The sequence below is a fragment of the Triplophysa dalaica genome, chromosome 15 (genome assembly GCF_015846415.1).
Source record: "Triplophysa dalaica isolate WHDGS20190420 chromosome 15, ASM1584641v1, whole genome shotgun sequence".
NCBI lineage: Eukaryota > Metazoa > Chordata > Actinopteri > Cypriniformes > Nemacheilidae > Triplophysa > Triplophysa dalaica.
Genome location: NC_079556.1, coordinates 3,132,637 through 3,148,574, shown reverse-complemented (window position 1 = coordinate 3,148,574; position 15,938 = coordinate 3,132,637). Strand labels below are relative to the sequence as shown.

General features: G+C 40.1%; 1 protein-coding gene across 3 annotated transcripts in view; it reads right to left on the bottom strand.

The window, feature by feature from the left end:
* Positions 1–135: 135 nt before the first annotated feature.
* The window catches only part of samd4a (sterile alpha motif domain containing 4A), a 37,028-nt gene continuing 21,225 nt past the window's right edge, over positions 136–15,938 (bottom strand). Inside the window, exons 4-13 of one of the 3 annotated variants that reach the window (XM_056767348.1) lie at positions 14,014–14,268; positions 13,811–13,920; positions 12,471–12,557; positions 11,626–11,857; positions 11,175–11,260; positions 10,154–10,266; positions 9,050–9,245; positions 7,959–8,085; positions 5,527–5,610; positions 136–4,227 (exon numbers count right to left, since the gene is read on the bottom strand). In XM_056767348.1, the coding sequence (XP_056623326.1) occupies positions 4,199–4,227; positions 5,527–5,610; positions 7,959–8,085; positions 9,050–9,245; positions 10,154–10,266; positions 11,175–11,260; positions 11,626–11,857; positions 12,471–12,557; positions 13,811–13,920; positions 14,014–14,268 (1,319 nt within the window). In that variant the 3' untranslated portion in view covers positions 136–4,198. The other 2 variants (XM_056767349.1, XM_056767350.1) reach the window with 2 other exon arrangements.

The following is a 15,938-nucleotide window of genomic DNA, read 5'->3' as shown; positions in this document are numbered from 1 at the left end:
GGAAGCTCCGCCTCTTGGCAACTAAAACCCGTTTCTGTTGCTTTCATTGGTTGAAGTCGAGAGGAGGGTGTAAATTCCTCTCGTGCAGTTCTTAGGGGCAAAAGTCACGGCTTTTTGAAATGAGAGAACAAAAAAAACAGTCTTTAATACTTTAATACTTTTTGTCTGTGGTTATTACAAAGATGTCAAGCATTTGACACAGACCCAATGAAACAGAAAACACATTCAATGGACACACACAAACAGTACAATCTCCCATGTTTTCCTCACTCACACATAAACACACGGCTGGTCACTGACCAGTCAAAGATTAAAGGATATAACAGAGATCCTTTCTTTTTGACTGAAGTGAACCTTTTGGAGTGAAAGCATTTGTAAATTGAACCAGATCTGTAATAAACCTGTGCTTAAATGAGCAGAAAGCTGTAACATGAGCTGTGACTTCTTCCCTTGGGTGTCATACAACAGGAAGTAATAAAACAGCCGTTTATAAAATAAATCATGCCATGTTGCACCGTTTTCTACAAGGACATCTACAAAATTAGAAAAATCTGGTGTCTTCCTCACCTGGATACACAGTGTCACATTCACACACATAGAAAACAAAACCATATGTACATCTGTGTGTTGTACAGACAAGTAAATTCATAACTTCATATCAGCACTGAGAGTACCTAAAGCATACAGATTCCCATGAACCGTCAGTACGCTCCCTCCAACTTTTTATCTAGACGGACGGGAGCAGGCACTTCAAAATCAGCTCGTATGGACTTTGTATGTTCTGATGTTTCGACCATCAATGCGTCTTGCTTCTCTTTATATTTTAGAGCCATATAAAACTATTTACATTTGGGGTAATGTCAGAATACAAAAAAAGGCACTGCCAGTTATTCTAGATATTTTAGATACGACTTCCCAGCCTCTTGCATGCATCTCTAAAATATAAATTAAACATTTTTTGTTCTTTTTTCCATTTTCACTTTTTTTGCTATTTTCACTCTTTTTTTTTCATAAGATTGTTTTAAAATATATATATTTTATATATGTATATGTACGTCAGCCTGCAGTCAATACAGGACATCGGCTCTCGAAAGTAACAAAATGAAAACAAAAAGTAAAGCAAAAAAGACCCTTGTTACAGTATAGATGCATGTATACGAAACAAACAAAAAACGAAATAAAAAAATAAATTTGATCAGCATCGGACATGCTCCAATATGCTAATGAGCAGAGCCTCTTACAAAGGAATCTAACGATAAAGGCTTCATCATCGCAAACATCTATTTTCATTTTTTTTGGAATATCAAGGTAGCATGTATATGTTAACACTGTTACAGCATCTTTTATTTTTGCTGCATGGTTGCGGTCCAATGCCATCGGACCGAATAGCACAGAAGCTCATTCACACGAGAAGTATATGATTCGCGGATCTAGATGTGATTACATTTGGGGACGTCTGGCTGTCAGTTTTGGAGCTGAATAAGCATCACACTTGAACAGCCATATAAGAGCAGCATTCTTTTAAAAATCTGGGACTGGATGCATTTTGGCATTTAATATAAATGTAACAGCTGAGGTGGTCAGACATCAAGAGACCTTTTTCAAAACAGCAACAAAATAACAGCAACATCACAAAAAATATGAGAAAAAAAGAAAAATCCCCCCAAAACTGGCTCTTTGTTTACGAAGTAAAAAAAACACTTTCTGTAAAGTACACAAGTACACCATCCGGGAGAGGGTTAGGAAAATATAAGCACTTATATGCCATCGCAAAAAAAAACCAAACATTACCAAGAAACTCAAGTTTCTTTTGACTATCAGATACGAATTTGAGACAAAGTCGAAAAAACAAAAGTCAAAAAATAACTAGGTTATCTGAGATGTACTTATGGTTACCAGCCATAGCAAAGTTAATACAAGGTTTCTTAAATAATACATCTAAAGAATACAACAACCTCTGCATCAATAATAGAAAAAATGAATAAATAATCATTTGAATCGGCTAAATGTTTTCATTCAAATGGCAGTGATGAGTGGCTTTTCATACACGAACGAATGCATCTCCCAAAACAAGACGCAAGTGTACAAATACACAACATGCCACACGACGGTTTCTAACGCTATACGTCAATCCTTTAACATGCTTTATAATGCAACATTGGCTACCGATCCATTTAAGGCATTTCATGCACTTTGAAAGCACTTGATTGGACAAACCAATCATAACTCACAAAGCCGATTGGTCGACACGCTGCAGTCAACGTATCGGTTAAAACAGAGTCTTTGAGTGGCATACATGAGACATTCTGTCAGGCCACATTTACCATGCGTGTACAGCACACGTGCCTTGACACCTGCTTTTTATCTTTAGATAAAGTCTGTGTGTGTGTGTGAAAGTGCCTGGAACCCTGTGCTCGAGCACCAATATTCTGTCAGTCAAAATACTGGTTTCTTTGGATGCGCAGAAAAAACAATATCTTCAGGTGTGGGCAGGTGCATCATGTCGCCAGCGTATCCCTCCAAAAGAGCTGAGCGATAAAGTCCTCCGGTTTGGCGATGTAGCGTTTGAAAGGAATAATTGGGGGCGGGGTTATTTCATGTTTCTGAAACCACGCTCCCATCATGCATCACACCGCGCTGCTGATGAAAGTCTATTGCACATTGCAAATTCACTTATGATGACTTCAGCATAGATTTACAGCACCAAGGGCGAGAAAAGCAAAAGTTATTGTAGGTAAAAATTTAATAAGAAACGTCGACAATCACCCTCATAAAGGGACGTTAATGTCCCAGAAGTGTTTCCATGCCGAAAATCAGATCTTTACGTGTATAGAGTCGAAAGCTGTCCTAGGAGCTCCTTTCTTAGTGTAAACAAACTACATTTCATACCTGGCATATTTAACTAATGGCTGATTTTAAGACAATACTGAAGAAAACCGTTTCAGAAGAGGTGCCATGCATTAGTCTCACCACCAGGCGGAGCTCCAGACCAATAGCTGCTGGATTAGTGTTGCAAATCTGTTACAGTAACTTTTCTCTGTTGATAAAGACCAACATTGATGTCTCTGTAGTGTCCAACAAAGACAGTGTACCACATGCCGAGATTTCCCAATATAAATCCTGTGCTACGTAGAAACTTTTATACATCACTCAACATCAACATTTCTATCCTGCTGTGAATTAACAATTTTATCTGAAACTCTTTAAGCCTTGAATAAGACCGTACTATCATCTCCATTTACCCAATCGACCTCAAAATAAGTGCAGAAAATAATGTCTGCTCACATCTCTGACCTGCCCTCAACTTTTCCATCTACTTGCATTTGCTGGCATTTCTCCCAAATACGTAACCAGACCTCTCTGCTCATATCTGTTGACTTCAGAGACAACCTCCTGATTTCCCCTCCACCTCTGCTCTTTACGTCAGAGCCCATCTGCGACGTTCCTCGCTCCCTTCACATCTCCAGACCCCTTCGCTTACGCCACTTCCTGTTTCCCGTATCCACTCGCCTGAACCCTCTTCTCCATCTCTCTCGACCTCTCACATTCCCTTTTGCCTTTTTTTGGAGTACCCACACCCGTCTCTGTCTTGATAGAGCTCTAAAACAGCTTTCCTGCTGGCGCAAAAGAAAAACTACAAACAAAATGTAATAAAACAACAACAACACTATTGTAAACTAAAGCTTTTACGTTTAGCACTCGCACCTGAACAAAAATAAAAATGACTGTCCTGATATCCTCGACAACATTATGTGTAAACAACATATAATGACGTAATATTTGTGACTTCATTGTATAAACATCTGGGCGCTTAACACAAAACTTGTCAGCGAGCTGGTTTGGATCTCTTCCCTGACAGCGACCTGAACGTTGCGAGCGGTCTCAGGGAGGGCCGCCGTGCCGACACAAAGACCCTCTGTGGTTTTCCTGCTTTTGAGACGTCGCGTTCAAAATTCTCCCAAAATCGAATGTAAACACAGTAGTCATTGTGACTGAGCTTGCTTGTGTGAAGCCTTTCGAAAAATGTGATTGGCACTGTGTAGACCACGCCCCAGACCGAATGCCACCTCTACCATTGGCTGTGGCGGTAGATTGGCAGGTGAAGGGGGAGGGGGGTTTGTAGACAGAGGGGCTCGTGACCTCGCGATGACCTTTTCCCCTGCTGCCAGGCATGCCGTCGTCCTTCTCCGTCCTCTTTTCAGATCGTAGAAGTTCGATCGACACCATCTATGGAAACAAGCGACATCACAGGATGTTATGGCGCAGACTTTCTGTGGATAAAATGAATGCTTACATACGTAAGTTTTGGTTTTCGCAAAAAATGATCGGACTACCCAGACAGAGGTTTTTTGTGCAAGTCGTCGGATTTTGTAAACAAGTGCACATAAATCTCTCAGGCTTGCTGTTGACCTGAGAAGGTGGTTCAGGGGTGGAGGAGTGGGAAAGTTTAGGGGTAAGGTGGCATAAGAACACTAGGGGCTCTGTTGACAGCCGTGGAACAAGCCGGCATTCCTGAGTTCACCACAGAGCTGCCCACTGCTTCAGTCTGTCTCTCTGCTCAAGCCGTCTGTCTGCCTCTCCTGTCTGTCTCTCCGTTCGCCCCTCACACAAAGCTGCGCTTGTCCAGCGCTGAGCACACTGTACAGAAACGCTCTTTATGCAAAGAAAGCCTCCACTTCACACCGGACTGCTTTTCGCATCGATCCTGCGAAGTGTGGACACAAAGATGCGTTGTGTCACGTCTGGAACCGACAGTCACAATATTTTCCGTCTGTTGAAGACGAGCTTTCACCAAAGACACGCTTCAAAAAGTGAACTAAATGTTGTGGAGAGAGGAAAAACGCAAAGCCTTGTTTACGGTTCAAGCACATCAGTGGGCTTTTTGACCTTTTTAAAGAGTGTCAGCGAGGATGTTCCTCATTACACAAAAGTTTTCCTGTGGGCGATCACGATACGGCCCCAGACACTCAGCAGAGATGCAAACCGTTTCCTCAAATTCCGCTCTCACGGATCAGGGATTTTACTTCTGTTCTCACACAGATCGGTATATAAACAAACAGTATTGTTAAAGTAATACTTCCCCTCAAAATTGGTGGTCCGTAATGATTCATGAAATGCAAGAACACCGGTAGACTCAAAAAGCAGATACATGCAGCACCAAACGAATCCCTCCTTCTGAAATATTCAGGCGTTATCTCATATTCTTACTCTTAACACATGTGCACTTGCATTTTACGAATCCCCAAGTTTCAGTCTTTGCTGAAGATGTCACCGACATCCTGAGGGTCTTTTCATTTTTGGCTAACTATCCCTTCAATTTCCAGCACAGTTAACATTTTCAAGACAAGACGAGTACAGTTTCAGGGATGAATGGTGCATCTTCAGTGAATGGATCCAGTGGTGGATGCTAGAGAGGAAAACCAGAAAGGACGGACAAGAGGTTGTTTGATGTAGATTTGAGTGGTAAACTAAAAAGGCTAACAGTGCAATACTACATAAACTATTTAAAAAAAACTGGTCACGTACCTCCGAGAGCATGTTCTGTCATACTGAGACATAAAGACTCCAACCGGTTATTGATGTCGGGCTCAGTCACCGGCACCTGCAAATCTGAAAAATGAAAAACTATGTCAACCTCACCACATTTTCAGAATATAAAAACATAACATCTGATAGCAGTAGACATAAGTATGTAAAGCCTTTATATATCATAAACCGTAAATCTGCTTTTTTTTTAACCAGTGATTATCAAAATCGTCATTGATACTTTATTGAAGGCTAACACTAACGTCCCCAGAGCAATCTGGGAGAAGAGCGTTTTGCTAAAATATCAGAAATCCTGTTTGGCCAGTTTTAAACCTTTGGCAGAAGATTTTATCCAACGTGACTTAAAGTGCAGAGTCAGTATTACGTTTACATTAATGCATTTGGCAGACGCTGTTATGCAAAGTGACTAACATTGCATTATACTGTACACTATACATGTGTTTCTAAGTATGTGCAATCCCTGGGATGGAACCTATGACCTTGGAGTTGCTATCACCATTCTCCAAGCACTGAGCTACAGGAAAGCTCAAGAGTGAAAGTATTAAAGTAAAGTATTACTTTACTGTCAGTTACTTAAATGGATATTAGGCTTTTTTGCAAATCAATGTTTGCTGTATTTTATTTCTGTCTAATGCATTTATGCATATTTTATTTATATACAGCCGCAGAAAAAAGTGTGTTTAGGTAAAATGATCATTCTGTGAACTACTAAAAAAATCTCCCAAATTTACAATTGAAATATTGTTTCTATTTGTATTTATTTGCAGAAAATTTTAACCGGAGTATCAGGTCAAAATAACAGAAAAGATGCTCTGTATTAAAGAAACCAAGTTTATATTCAATTTTTTTTTATTTCACATTGCTGTTGGATGACTATGTCTCTCCTGAGGTTTGATTTAGTTGAAACACTGGACTGGAATGGCCACAAAACATTATGCCCTTCATTCTTTTCCTGGTTGTATATATTTTAAATATTTTCACAGTTTTACTTTACACTAATTCAGGTTTGCACTACATAGATCATAGATCTACATAAACTCTTAAGTTTCTTTTTGGCTACAGAACCAAACCAACATCTACACCATGCCTCTCATAGACAAAAGTTCACAAATATAACCCCTTTACAATCTGATAATGATAACTGTGTAAAAGCTCTATCTGGGTAAGACTCTAACAGGCCAAAAAAACAGACAAAGATCCATTTTTAACTTTCTGAAGTCTGAACAATGTCTCTTATTCACACACTACCCTCATCACACATACAACTGAACAACAGATAAAACAACTACAAACTCCAATTCATAGCCATTACGATCCACAAAAGGCCCTGAACTAATGGAGTTCACAGGTCCCTCAGTAAAAGATCAAACCGGAACCCTGTACTGGGTCTATTTTTTCACTCTCAGTGGGGCAGTTTCGAGCCTCTCCGGTCTCCTGCAGCGCTGCTCGGGCCGGGCTGCTCTCAAGCGCTCTTGTCTTTAGCTGAGTCAACAGCAAACAAGCCTTTGAAAATCCCTTGTGGGAAAGAAGAGCTGAGTTAGGCAACCACCGGCTGGACGGAGCAGAAGACCTGCTATTTTTAAGCAGCGAATTCTATTGGGCCTCTCCGCTGGCCCTTTTGATGCTTTCGTACGAACGCATTCGGGGTGACACTGAGATAGAAAGAATTCAAAAGTGCCAGCCATGCATGCTGCACAAAGAAACTCATTGTAATGTCGGAAACACTCCAGTCACCCATCCGCGGGAGTTCTGCAATGTGTTTGTAAATTCATGAGACACAGCGCGCTACAGGAAGTGAGTTGGAGCATCACAGACTGAAGGCACAGAATGTGAGAGGATCACATGTCTCCTGGAAATGTGTGTCAGTGGAACACCCGTCTCTGAGCTGGGGTGTGAGAAAGATGCCTTTTTAATAAACGCGAGACAGTCTTTTTTTACTTTATACAAATCAGACTGAAACTTTAGAGCTTCAGATGTTTGGTCTTATCTGATCCACTAGTCACTTCACTCCAAAAATGATTTACCCTCGTGTCATTGAACACCTGTATATGACGCTTTCTTCTGTCAAATACAAAAGAAGATATTTTGAGAAATGTCTTGGTGGTTTTCTTTCCATAAAATGGAAGTCAACGGGGTTCAGTGTTGTATGGTGACCAAAGTTCTTTCAAATATCATCTTTTGTGCTCTGCAGAAGAAGTCACACAGGTTTGGAACAACATGAGGGTGAGTAAAAATGAAAGCTTTTTTTGGGTGAACTGTCCCTTTAAATCCCTTTCCCCAATAATACTACTACTACTAATAATAAAGGCCAAACCACTGCGAACTCTCAGACACCCAGAGTAAAAAAAGATAAACTGGCGCAGACCGTGCATCAAAGATCAATGTTTCTTGTTTTAGCTCTTGTCTCTTACCTGCCTGCTGGAACATGGCCAGGGTGTGTGGGTTGGTGTGGACGGGGAGCGAACGAGTCCTTTGAACGGAGCTGTGGGTGCGGCTGGGCATGCTGTTGCTCCCCCCCGGGTTGGCAAACCACAAACCCTAACAAAAAAAACACATCAGTTAAAACATCACGTCATGCCATAATCTGTGCTCACATGTGTGAATGTTCCAGGACTGACGTAATAGATTGTTTACATTAAAGGAATTGTTGACCTTCGAACTGAAAATTCTGTCGTTATTTACTCACCCAGTTGTCATTTTCTTTCTTCTGCAAAGCACAGAAGAAAATATTTAAAAAAATGTTGGTCCCCATTGACATCTATTGTATGGACACAAAAGCAATGCAAGTCAATGGGGACCAACGGTTTTCTCTTACAAACTTCTGCAGAAGAAAGAAAGTCATGCAGGTTGGAAATGACAAGAGGGCGAGTAAATGAAGACAAACGTTTCATTCTGAAGGTGAACTATTCCTTCGAAATCGGTTTACTTAAAGGCTAAAATTACAGTCTCCTTCATTCACTATGAAGTGACGTTTCCTAGAATGACCCAGCAACAAACCCTTTCACAGAGAGCCCCCTCTTAACCTGTAATTCTGCTTTCATTCACTCTCCTTCATTTGACTCCCTCGTCCCCTTTCCCGGCCCTCCCGTACAGAGCGGCAGGGAAAAACAGGAAATGCCTGCGCACTGTTCTCACTGCCTCTGAACGGCTCCCTCGCTCCAACTCGCTTTCTCTTTCCCTTCTTTTCTCCCCTCTCTCCACCCCTCCAGAAGCGTTTCTCCCAAAATATGACTCATCGGTCGCTTCACGCACCTAATCCGCGGTCTCTGAACCGGGAGCTTCCTCCCATTGTTAAAAACCTCACGGAAAATATTCTAGCCGTCAGTCAAGAATGCCAGGTTATCTCCACGAGCGGTTCCTCGGCCGTTCCGTTCAACGGTGATGTTGTATTTCTGGAATGCTGCAAATTGCTTACATTTCCATACAACACGAAAAAAGTGGTGACGGTTAAGTTATGCTTCCGAAGTCACTGTGAGTCGAGCATGTTTGTGAAATAACAAACCTGTCTTCCTTGTTTCAGGCCGGTAGGTGTGCTACTGCTGCTCCGGGGGGTCGGTCCGAACAACCCGGTGGTGCCCAGAAGGGTTCTCATACCAGACAAGTTCCGCATTTGATATTGCCGCAGGTTCCTTCGGGTGGGAACTCCGCTGCCCACGCAGCCCGTGGTCGGGAGGGAGTTGGACTGGCCGTAACGGCTGCTGGAATAGATCAAAAGCAGATAAAACCTCTTAGATGAAATAAACGTATCATGTAAAAGCCTGTGATGTCTCACACCTTGGTATTAAAGTGATAGTTCGCCCAAAATGTACTTTCTTTCTTCCGCAGACACAATAAAAGATATTTTAAACGTTGTTGACTGAACAGGGATGGCAGCATTGGTTTTGTGTCCATACAATGGATATCAATGGGTTATCAACATTCTTCAAAATATCTTCTTTTGTGTTGTGCGGAATAAAGGTTCAAAATGACAAGATAGTAAGTAAATGATGACAGAATTATAATTTGTGGGCGAACTATCCCTTCAAACACGATCGCATTTCTCTATTTTTAGACCATGATGCAATTCAGGAGACCTCTGTGGTCTTTGCTTTCTGATGATATTATAGTTTTAGTCGATAAATCAAACTACAGATGGGATGAATTTGGCCGTTGGGTTTCCATCATTCGCAGTTTTCGACAGGGTAACCCTCAAACGGGTTGTTATTGCCTAAGGTCTGGCTGCTTTGGGCACGCTGTATGATCTAATCCTAGAAGAATTGCAGAATTGCAACAAAACTTCTCCCGGTTTTGCCAGGATGACAAAGCTGTCATGGAAAGTGAAATTTATTCATCAGTGGAAACGTTCGGATATTGCTGTATGACGCAATGTGTTGGCAAAGATGTGTCTAGTAAACTTGTTGAATGGCTAACGGTATAAAATGCCGCTTTTGAGACGCCAATGAAATTCAGAAAAAAATACGTGTTGGAAAAGAAAGAGTTTGTAATATGGAAATAAAGAGACGCATTTTATATAAAAGCTTTGTAGAAAAACTTAACTTCACAGTCGACCAATCAAAATCATGTATTCAAAAGCTGTGTAGTGATAATATCCCAATCCACACTTTACCTTCGCCTGGGTCCTGTCAGGTCCAGCAGAGTCTTCCGTGAGATTGACCTGAACTGCACTTGCACCTGCTGTTTCCATGACAACAACCTTTTCTTCTGCGTCTCCGTGAAGGCCTGTGTGTTGTGAGAGGGGGGATAAGAGTGACTCAGGCTTTCCATTACAGCCGAAAGCAGCTCACCGTGTCTTTATTTTTAAAGGAACATTACACCTCATATCTGATCGTCTAATGGGATTATTCCGTTTTTTCTAAACCGTGTGAGGGATTTGCTACGCGGTTTCGGCTCGAGTTTTATTAATAAAGAAAAAGAAAATAAAGAGAGCTGCATGCTTTGACATGGATAAGAGAATTTAATACATCCCTTAAATAATAATTAAGATATAGTTTTTGTAGATTTTACACTTAAGATTATGAATTCAACATAACAGAACAATTGACGCTTTATAAATGAATAATTTATTTTATCTGGAACAAAAGAACCAGACCAAACATTTTGATGACATCATCTTTTTCAGAGGCATAAACACAGATTTTAATCCAATAAAAGTAGGACTGTCGAGATTAATTTGCATCCAGAATAAAATTTTGCATAATATATGTCTGTGTACTATGCATATTAATATTGTATTTACAAAACATTCACATACATATATCCATATTTAGGATATATATATATTTATTTACATTTAACAATTATTACATGATATATAAATGTTTATTAAATTGAATATAAAATATTTTTCTGAAGTATATGCACTTATGTTTATGTTATAAATGCAAAATTAGAATGCACAGTACACGTAATTGTTAATTGTTTGACCGTCCTAAATATAAGCTATTTTAAACGAGAACGGGCATTTAAAGAACAACCTCATCTTTAAAACACAACAACACAAACCGACCTTGGTTGGCAATACGGCAAAACAAGCTAACACAGTAAATTGTTTGTCAAACCATTTTATGATCAGACTGATCCCAGATCTGTTGTTTGGTAATAGAAGGTCAATATTGTTAAACACTCACCTCATGGATAAGGCACTTATCAATAAGCTGTAGATATGAACTGATATTCTCCTCATCTGATCCAGAGACGAGGAGCTGTGTGCAAACTGTCGGAAAAAATGGAAGCAAAATAACACGCATAAGTAAAATATGACAAAATTGCTGGTGAAGTATAAGTAGAGCAGCTTTTCGAGAAACATTTAATGGGCATGAACATTTTTATATATTCATTCAAAACTTTGATTTCACTCTTTACCAAAAATTTGAAACGCAAAAAATCCATAGTACCCCTAAAGCACATTTATATTCACAAAAACTAGCTTGGACTATAATGCAAAACCTTTGTTTTTCTGTGTGACACCCTCTGACACCTTTTTTTTTTATCTGAGGTGGGGCAATGGAAAGCAACATTTTTAAACATTCCTAAAAATCCAAAACGACTCTCCAAATACAAGCAGAACTATGTGCCGACCTTTGCCCATGACACGGGTGAACTGAGCGGGTATGTTTCCCTCGGCTATGACGGTAGAGCTGCCTTCCGTCTCTCCTCCGCCCAGATGTGAACTGGCGATGGTGCTCTTCCCCTCTGCGCTCAGCAGGTGGCGCTGTGACGTCTCTTCTGTGCTGCTGGCCTTCATGGGGGTCTGGATCATCTGATGGAGCTCCTGCAAAGGAGCACGTAGATTACCGCCCTCCAATATGTCCTAAAAGACAAACCGAGAGAGAGAGAGAGAGAGAGAGAATTATTTTAAAGCTTACATAAATTCAATAAGCAACTGTCAGGTGTCAGGATATTTCAGATATGTAATGAGGTGGAAAATGACATGCGAGGACAAAATAAAGGTCTACCAAAAATACGTGCATGTTTGTTTCTCCGTCGCGCCGTGCAACTCCGGACGCGACACATGCAGCGCATTAAAACTTTAAATGGATGAGGCTATCAAGAGCAGGTGTCTTATTTCTGGTGCTACAAATGTATCGAGTTTGAAAGCTTGAAAAGGTTGTACTGAAATTAGAAGTCATCTGGCTCCTTCCTGTCTCTTGTTGTTTCCAAAAATCGCATCTTCACATTAAAGTGATGCCATTTTACAATCAACAGATATGAATGTGATAAATCGCATGTGAAATGGACAACAACAGAGGCCACAAAGAAGATAAGTGACAAAAGTAATCTGTGTGGCTGATTAAACCTGGTAGATAATATTCGCTGCAGGTGAAAGTAGTTCAATCAAACCAATATTAAGTTAGTGATCAACACTTAATATTGATCTTGATAACAGGTGGAATAAACAGAGATGGAGCAAGAGAGCTTCTGACCTTCTCGAGGCAGCGCAGCATGTTCTGTCTGTCCTTCAGCTTCTGAATACTGATGATGATCTTGTGTCGTGCCCCTTTGGTGACGTGCTGCAGTATATGATTGGAAGAAAAGTATTAAATAGAATGATATAATGTATAATAAAAACAATTACATTTTGTAGCTGTATCCCTTAGGGTGTCTGCTCTTTTATTACAAATTATACACTTATCAAACTAAATACACTTACTTAATAAATGTATGTGAAGAATGAAAATGTAAAGAAATATATCAAAGGGTCTACTAGTAGAAATTCTATTCATTTCGTCAAATTTAATATACCATCTTCTACACAAAACAGTTTAACAGTTAAAGTAGTAAAATAGATTTTAAATTATTCTAAAATAAACAACATTTTCTTGTATTTGGAATGTACGATCATGGGATTCCTTCGGAATGTGGAATATGCAAATCAGGAAATGGAACACTGTACTTTTTAAATAATAGAAAAGCACTTTTTAATTCGGTAAGAATTTTCAAAACCTAGCTGGAAATATTAAGGGTGACTAATAATAGTTAATTTACGACAACAACAAAAAATAATCACGAAAGATGGAGATACAAGGTTTCAGAAGCGCAGCAGCAAAATAAAAATGTATTTTATGTTACACCAAAAAACATTGATAAATTGAATTATCTCTAACTTCATTGTCATAAATTTCCCTTCTTTTAGGGCTGCGCAAGTTTAATACTTAAATCCCATGCTTTACACTCTGCCAGTCTCATGCAGGTTCTGATCTATTTAACAAGGTGGCTAATCGGTACAATACTTAATGGAACAGTTCATCCAAAAATAAAACCTCTGTCATCATTTACTCATCCTCGTGTTGTTCCAAATCTGTGTAAATGTCTTTGTTTTGAAGAACACAGAGAAATATATTCAGAAGAATGCTTGCAACCAAACAGCTCTTGGCCACCAATGATTTCCATATTAGGAAAAATTACAAAGGTAGTCAAAAGAGCCCCAGAATTGTTTGCTTTCCTACATTCTTCAAAATATCTTCTTTATAAAGCGTTTATAAAGCTATAGTAGACAATGGTGGCCAAAAACTGTTTCTTGAAGAATTGCCAATAGATTGTGTGAGCAGTTTATAAACTGCACATTTAATGCTATTTTCAGTTTGTTTAAAAGTTTATCCTCAGACCTCAGTCTCTGACTTTTGCAACCCACAGACAATGCTAAACTCAATCAAAGCATCATTCTGAACCCTGATAAGCTACACAGTATTTTTGTAAGCTATACACAGTTACTGTATTGAAGATGATGGCTGATATCATTCAAAGCACAGATGAGAACACAAACCTGAGCTTCCAGCTGCTGCTCGGTGAGGTACATCATCTCATCATAGGTCATGGTGGAAAACAGTGCTGCGTACTTGTGGAGACGTAAACTTTTCAACCACCCCGGCACATCTGAAGACAAAATCACAAGTGAAACATGTTACTTCCCCCCAAGCAATTTTCAGCCTTACAAAGTTTTAAAATGCACAAAAACCATCGACTCACCTCTCATTCCGCTTCCCTCATCATGGAATGTACTCCGGACGGCAGCGTGCTCGTCCAGATGCTCGCTACCTCCGCTGCCCGAGGACGCCACGCTGCTCTGAGGCGAGAGAGGGGCGTGGTCGGGGGCCGGCCCGCGGGGACGCAGGTCCTCCTGGGAGAGCCAGCCGTGCCCCAGAGGCTGGTTAGATCCGCCGCTCATCGGAGGGGTGAGAGACACCGAACGCCTCAGAGGACTGTGCTGCCCGCCCGTCAGCACTGTGAGGATGAGAACACATGTGATGAAAGAGTCATCGTAGAGGCCCTTCTTCCAAAGGACGAGTTACACTTCTGGCAGCCTTTGCCTTTCTACATTTTTAAATGACAAGCTTCCAGTCTTATTAGTAGCTCTGTTCTGTCGCTGTTTATTTTCTGTCTAGTCAGGGGAGACGAATCAGAGAATAGTATTTAAAGGGACAGTCACATGCGTGAAATTGTGTCAGACAGTGCAATGACAGTGAGCGAGAGGATATGATGTCATGCACCTAGATTCTGCTTTGAATATATGAAACATGACATACATTCAATTTAAAGGGATGGTACAGAAAATGTTATGTCAAACCTAACTTGATTTCTTGCTTCTGCAGAACACTTAAGAAGATATTTTGAAGAACGTTAGTAACCTCATTGACTTCCATCGTGTGCATGCAAAAACTATTTTCACAAAATATCTCCTTTTGCGTTACAGGGAAGAAAAAGCCAATAAAATATTCTAGAGCGTGCAGTATACAAATGTAATTCTTTGCATATCCTTGCATACCCACTTGACACATTTACATGCATATGAATGAAAGTGGATGGAACCCAAAGTACACTTTTATACCATAAGAATATACAAGTGAGCTTGCTTGGTACACACTTGAATTCATAAACAACTTTCAAGCCAGCCAAACCATCCGGACGTTAAACAGACTCGCTATGAATCAAAAGATCTAGTGTGAAAGCGTTTGTAAAACTCACTTTACACAGACAGAGGAAATGGAATAAGCCTGACTAACACTTTGTGGATCCCTACGCTCCAGCTTCAACCGACACAAGCTTATTTGTTTTATATGAGGGGGAAAACATGAAACAGTCAAACAAGCTATGCTGCCCGTCTTCCTCTGAAAATGTTTATCCCATCAAAGATAAACAGAAGATGTAAAAGCAAATCAAAATCGTGAGATGGAGAAGATACGTTATAGCCGTGTAAAGTTTGCTCTCTCCTCCTACACGCGGCTGTAAATGTTTGGACTATGTATAGGTCGTCGTGGGCTAGTTTAAAATAGGGCCCAGCTAACATTACAAGTTCCAGTCCCTAAATATTAGCCATTTACCCTAAATACAGACCCCCACAAAGGATACCTTACAAGGGAAGAGATGCAATGGTATGCGGTGCCCAGCCGGGAGGTACCACGGGTGTGAAGAGTGTTTACGTATGTTTGTTCATTTTATTCTGAGATCATATCACATTTTATGATGGTGGATACTATTGATGGTTTGCTTCACAATCAAGCTGAAGGTGAAGATTTTACCGTGTTTGGCTGCTTTCCTTTCACAGACCAACTTTCCTTCCTATAAATGTCTCATCCGTGAACAGATGCTTCTTGGATAATCCCATTATATATGCTTAAATGAACAGTTCATCAAAAAAATGACAATTTTGTCTCCATTTACTTACTCACCCAAACATTGTTACAAATCTGTATGATTTCTTTGTTCTGATAAACAGAGAGAAAGATATTTGGAAGAATGCTTGTAATCAAACCACCATTGACTACCATAGTAGGAAAAATTGCTTTAGAAATTTCTTTGTTCTGTTGAACACAAAAGAGGATATTTTGAAGAATGTAGGAAAGCAAACCGTTCTGGAGCACTTTTGACCACCATTGTTACTTATTTCTACTATT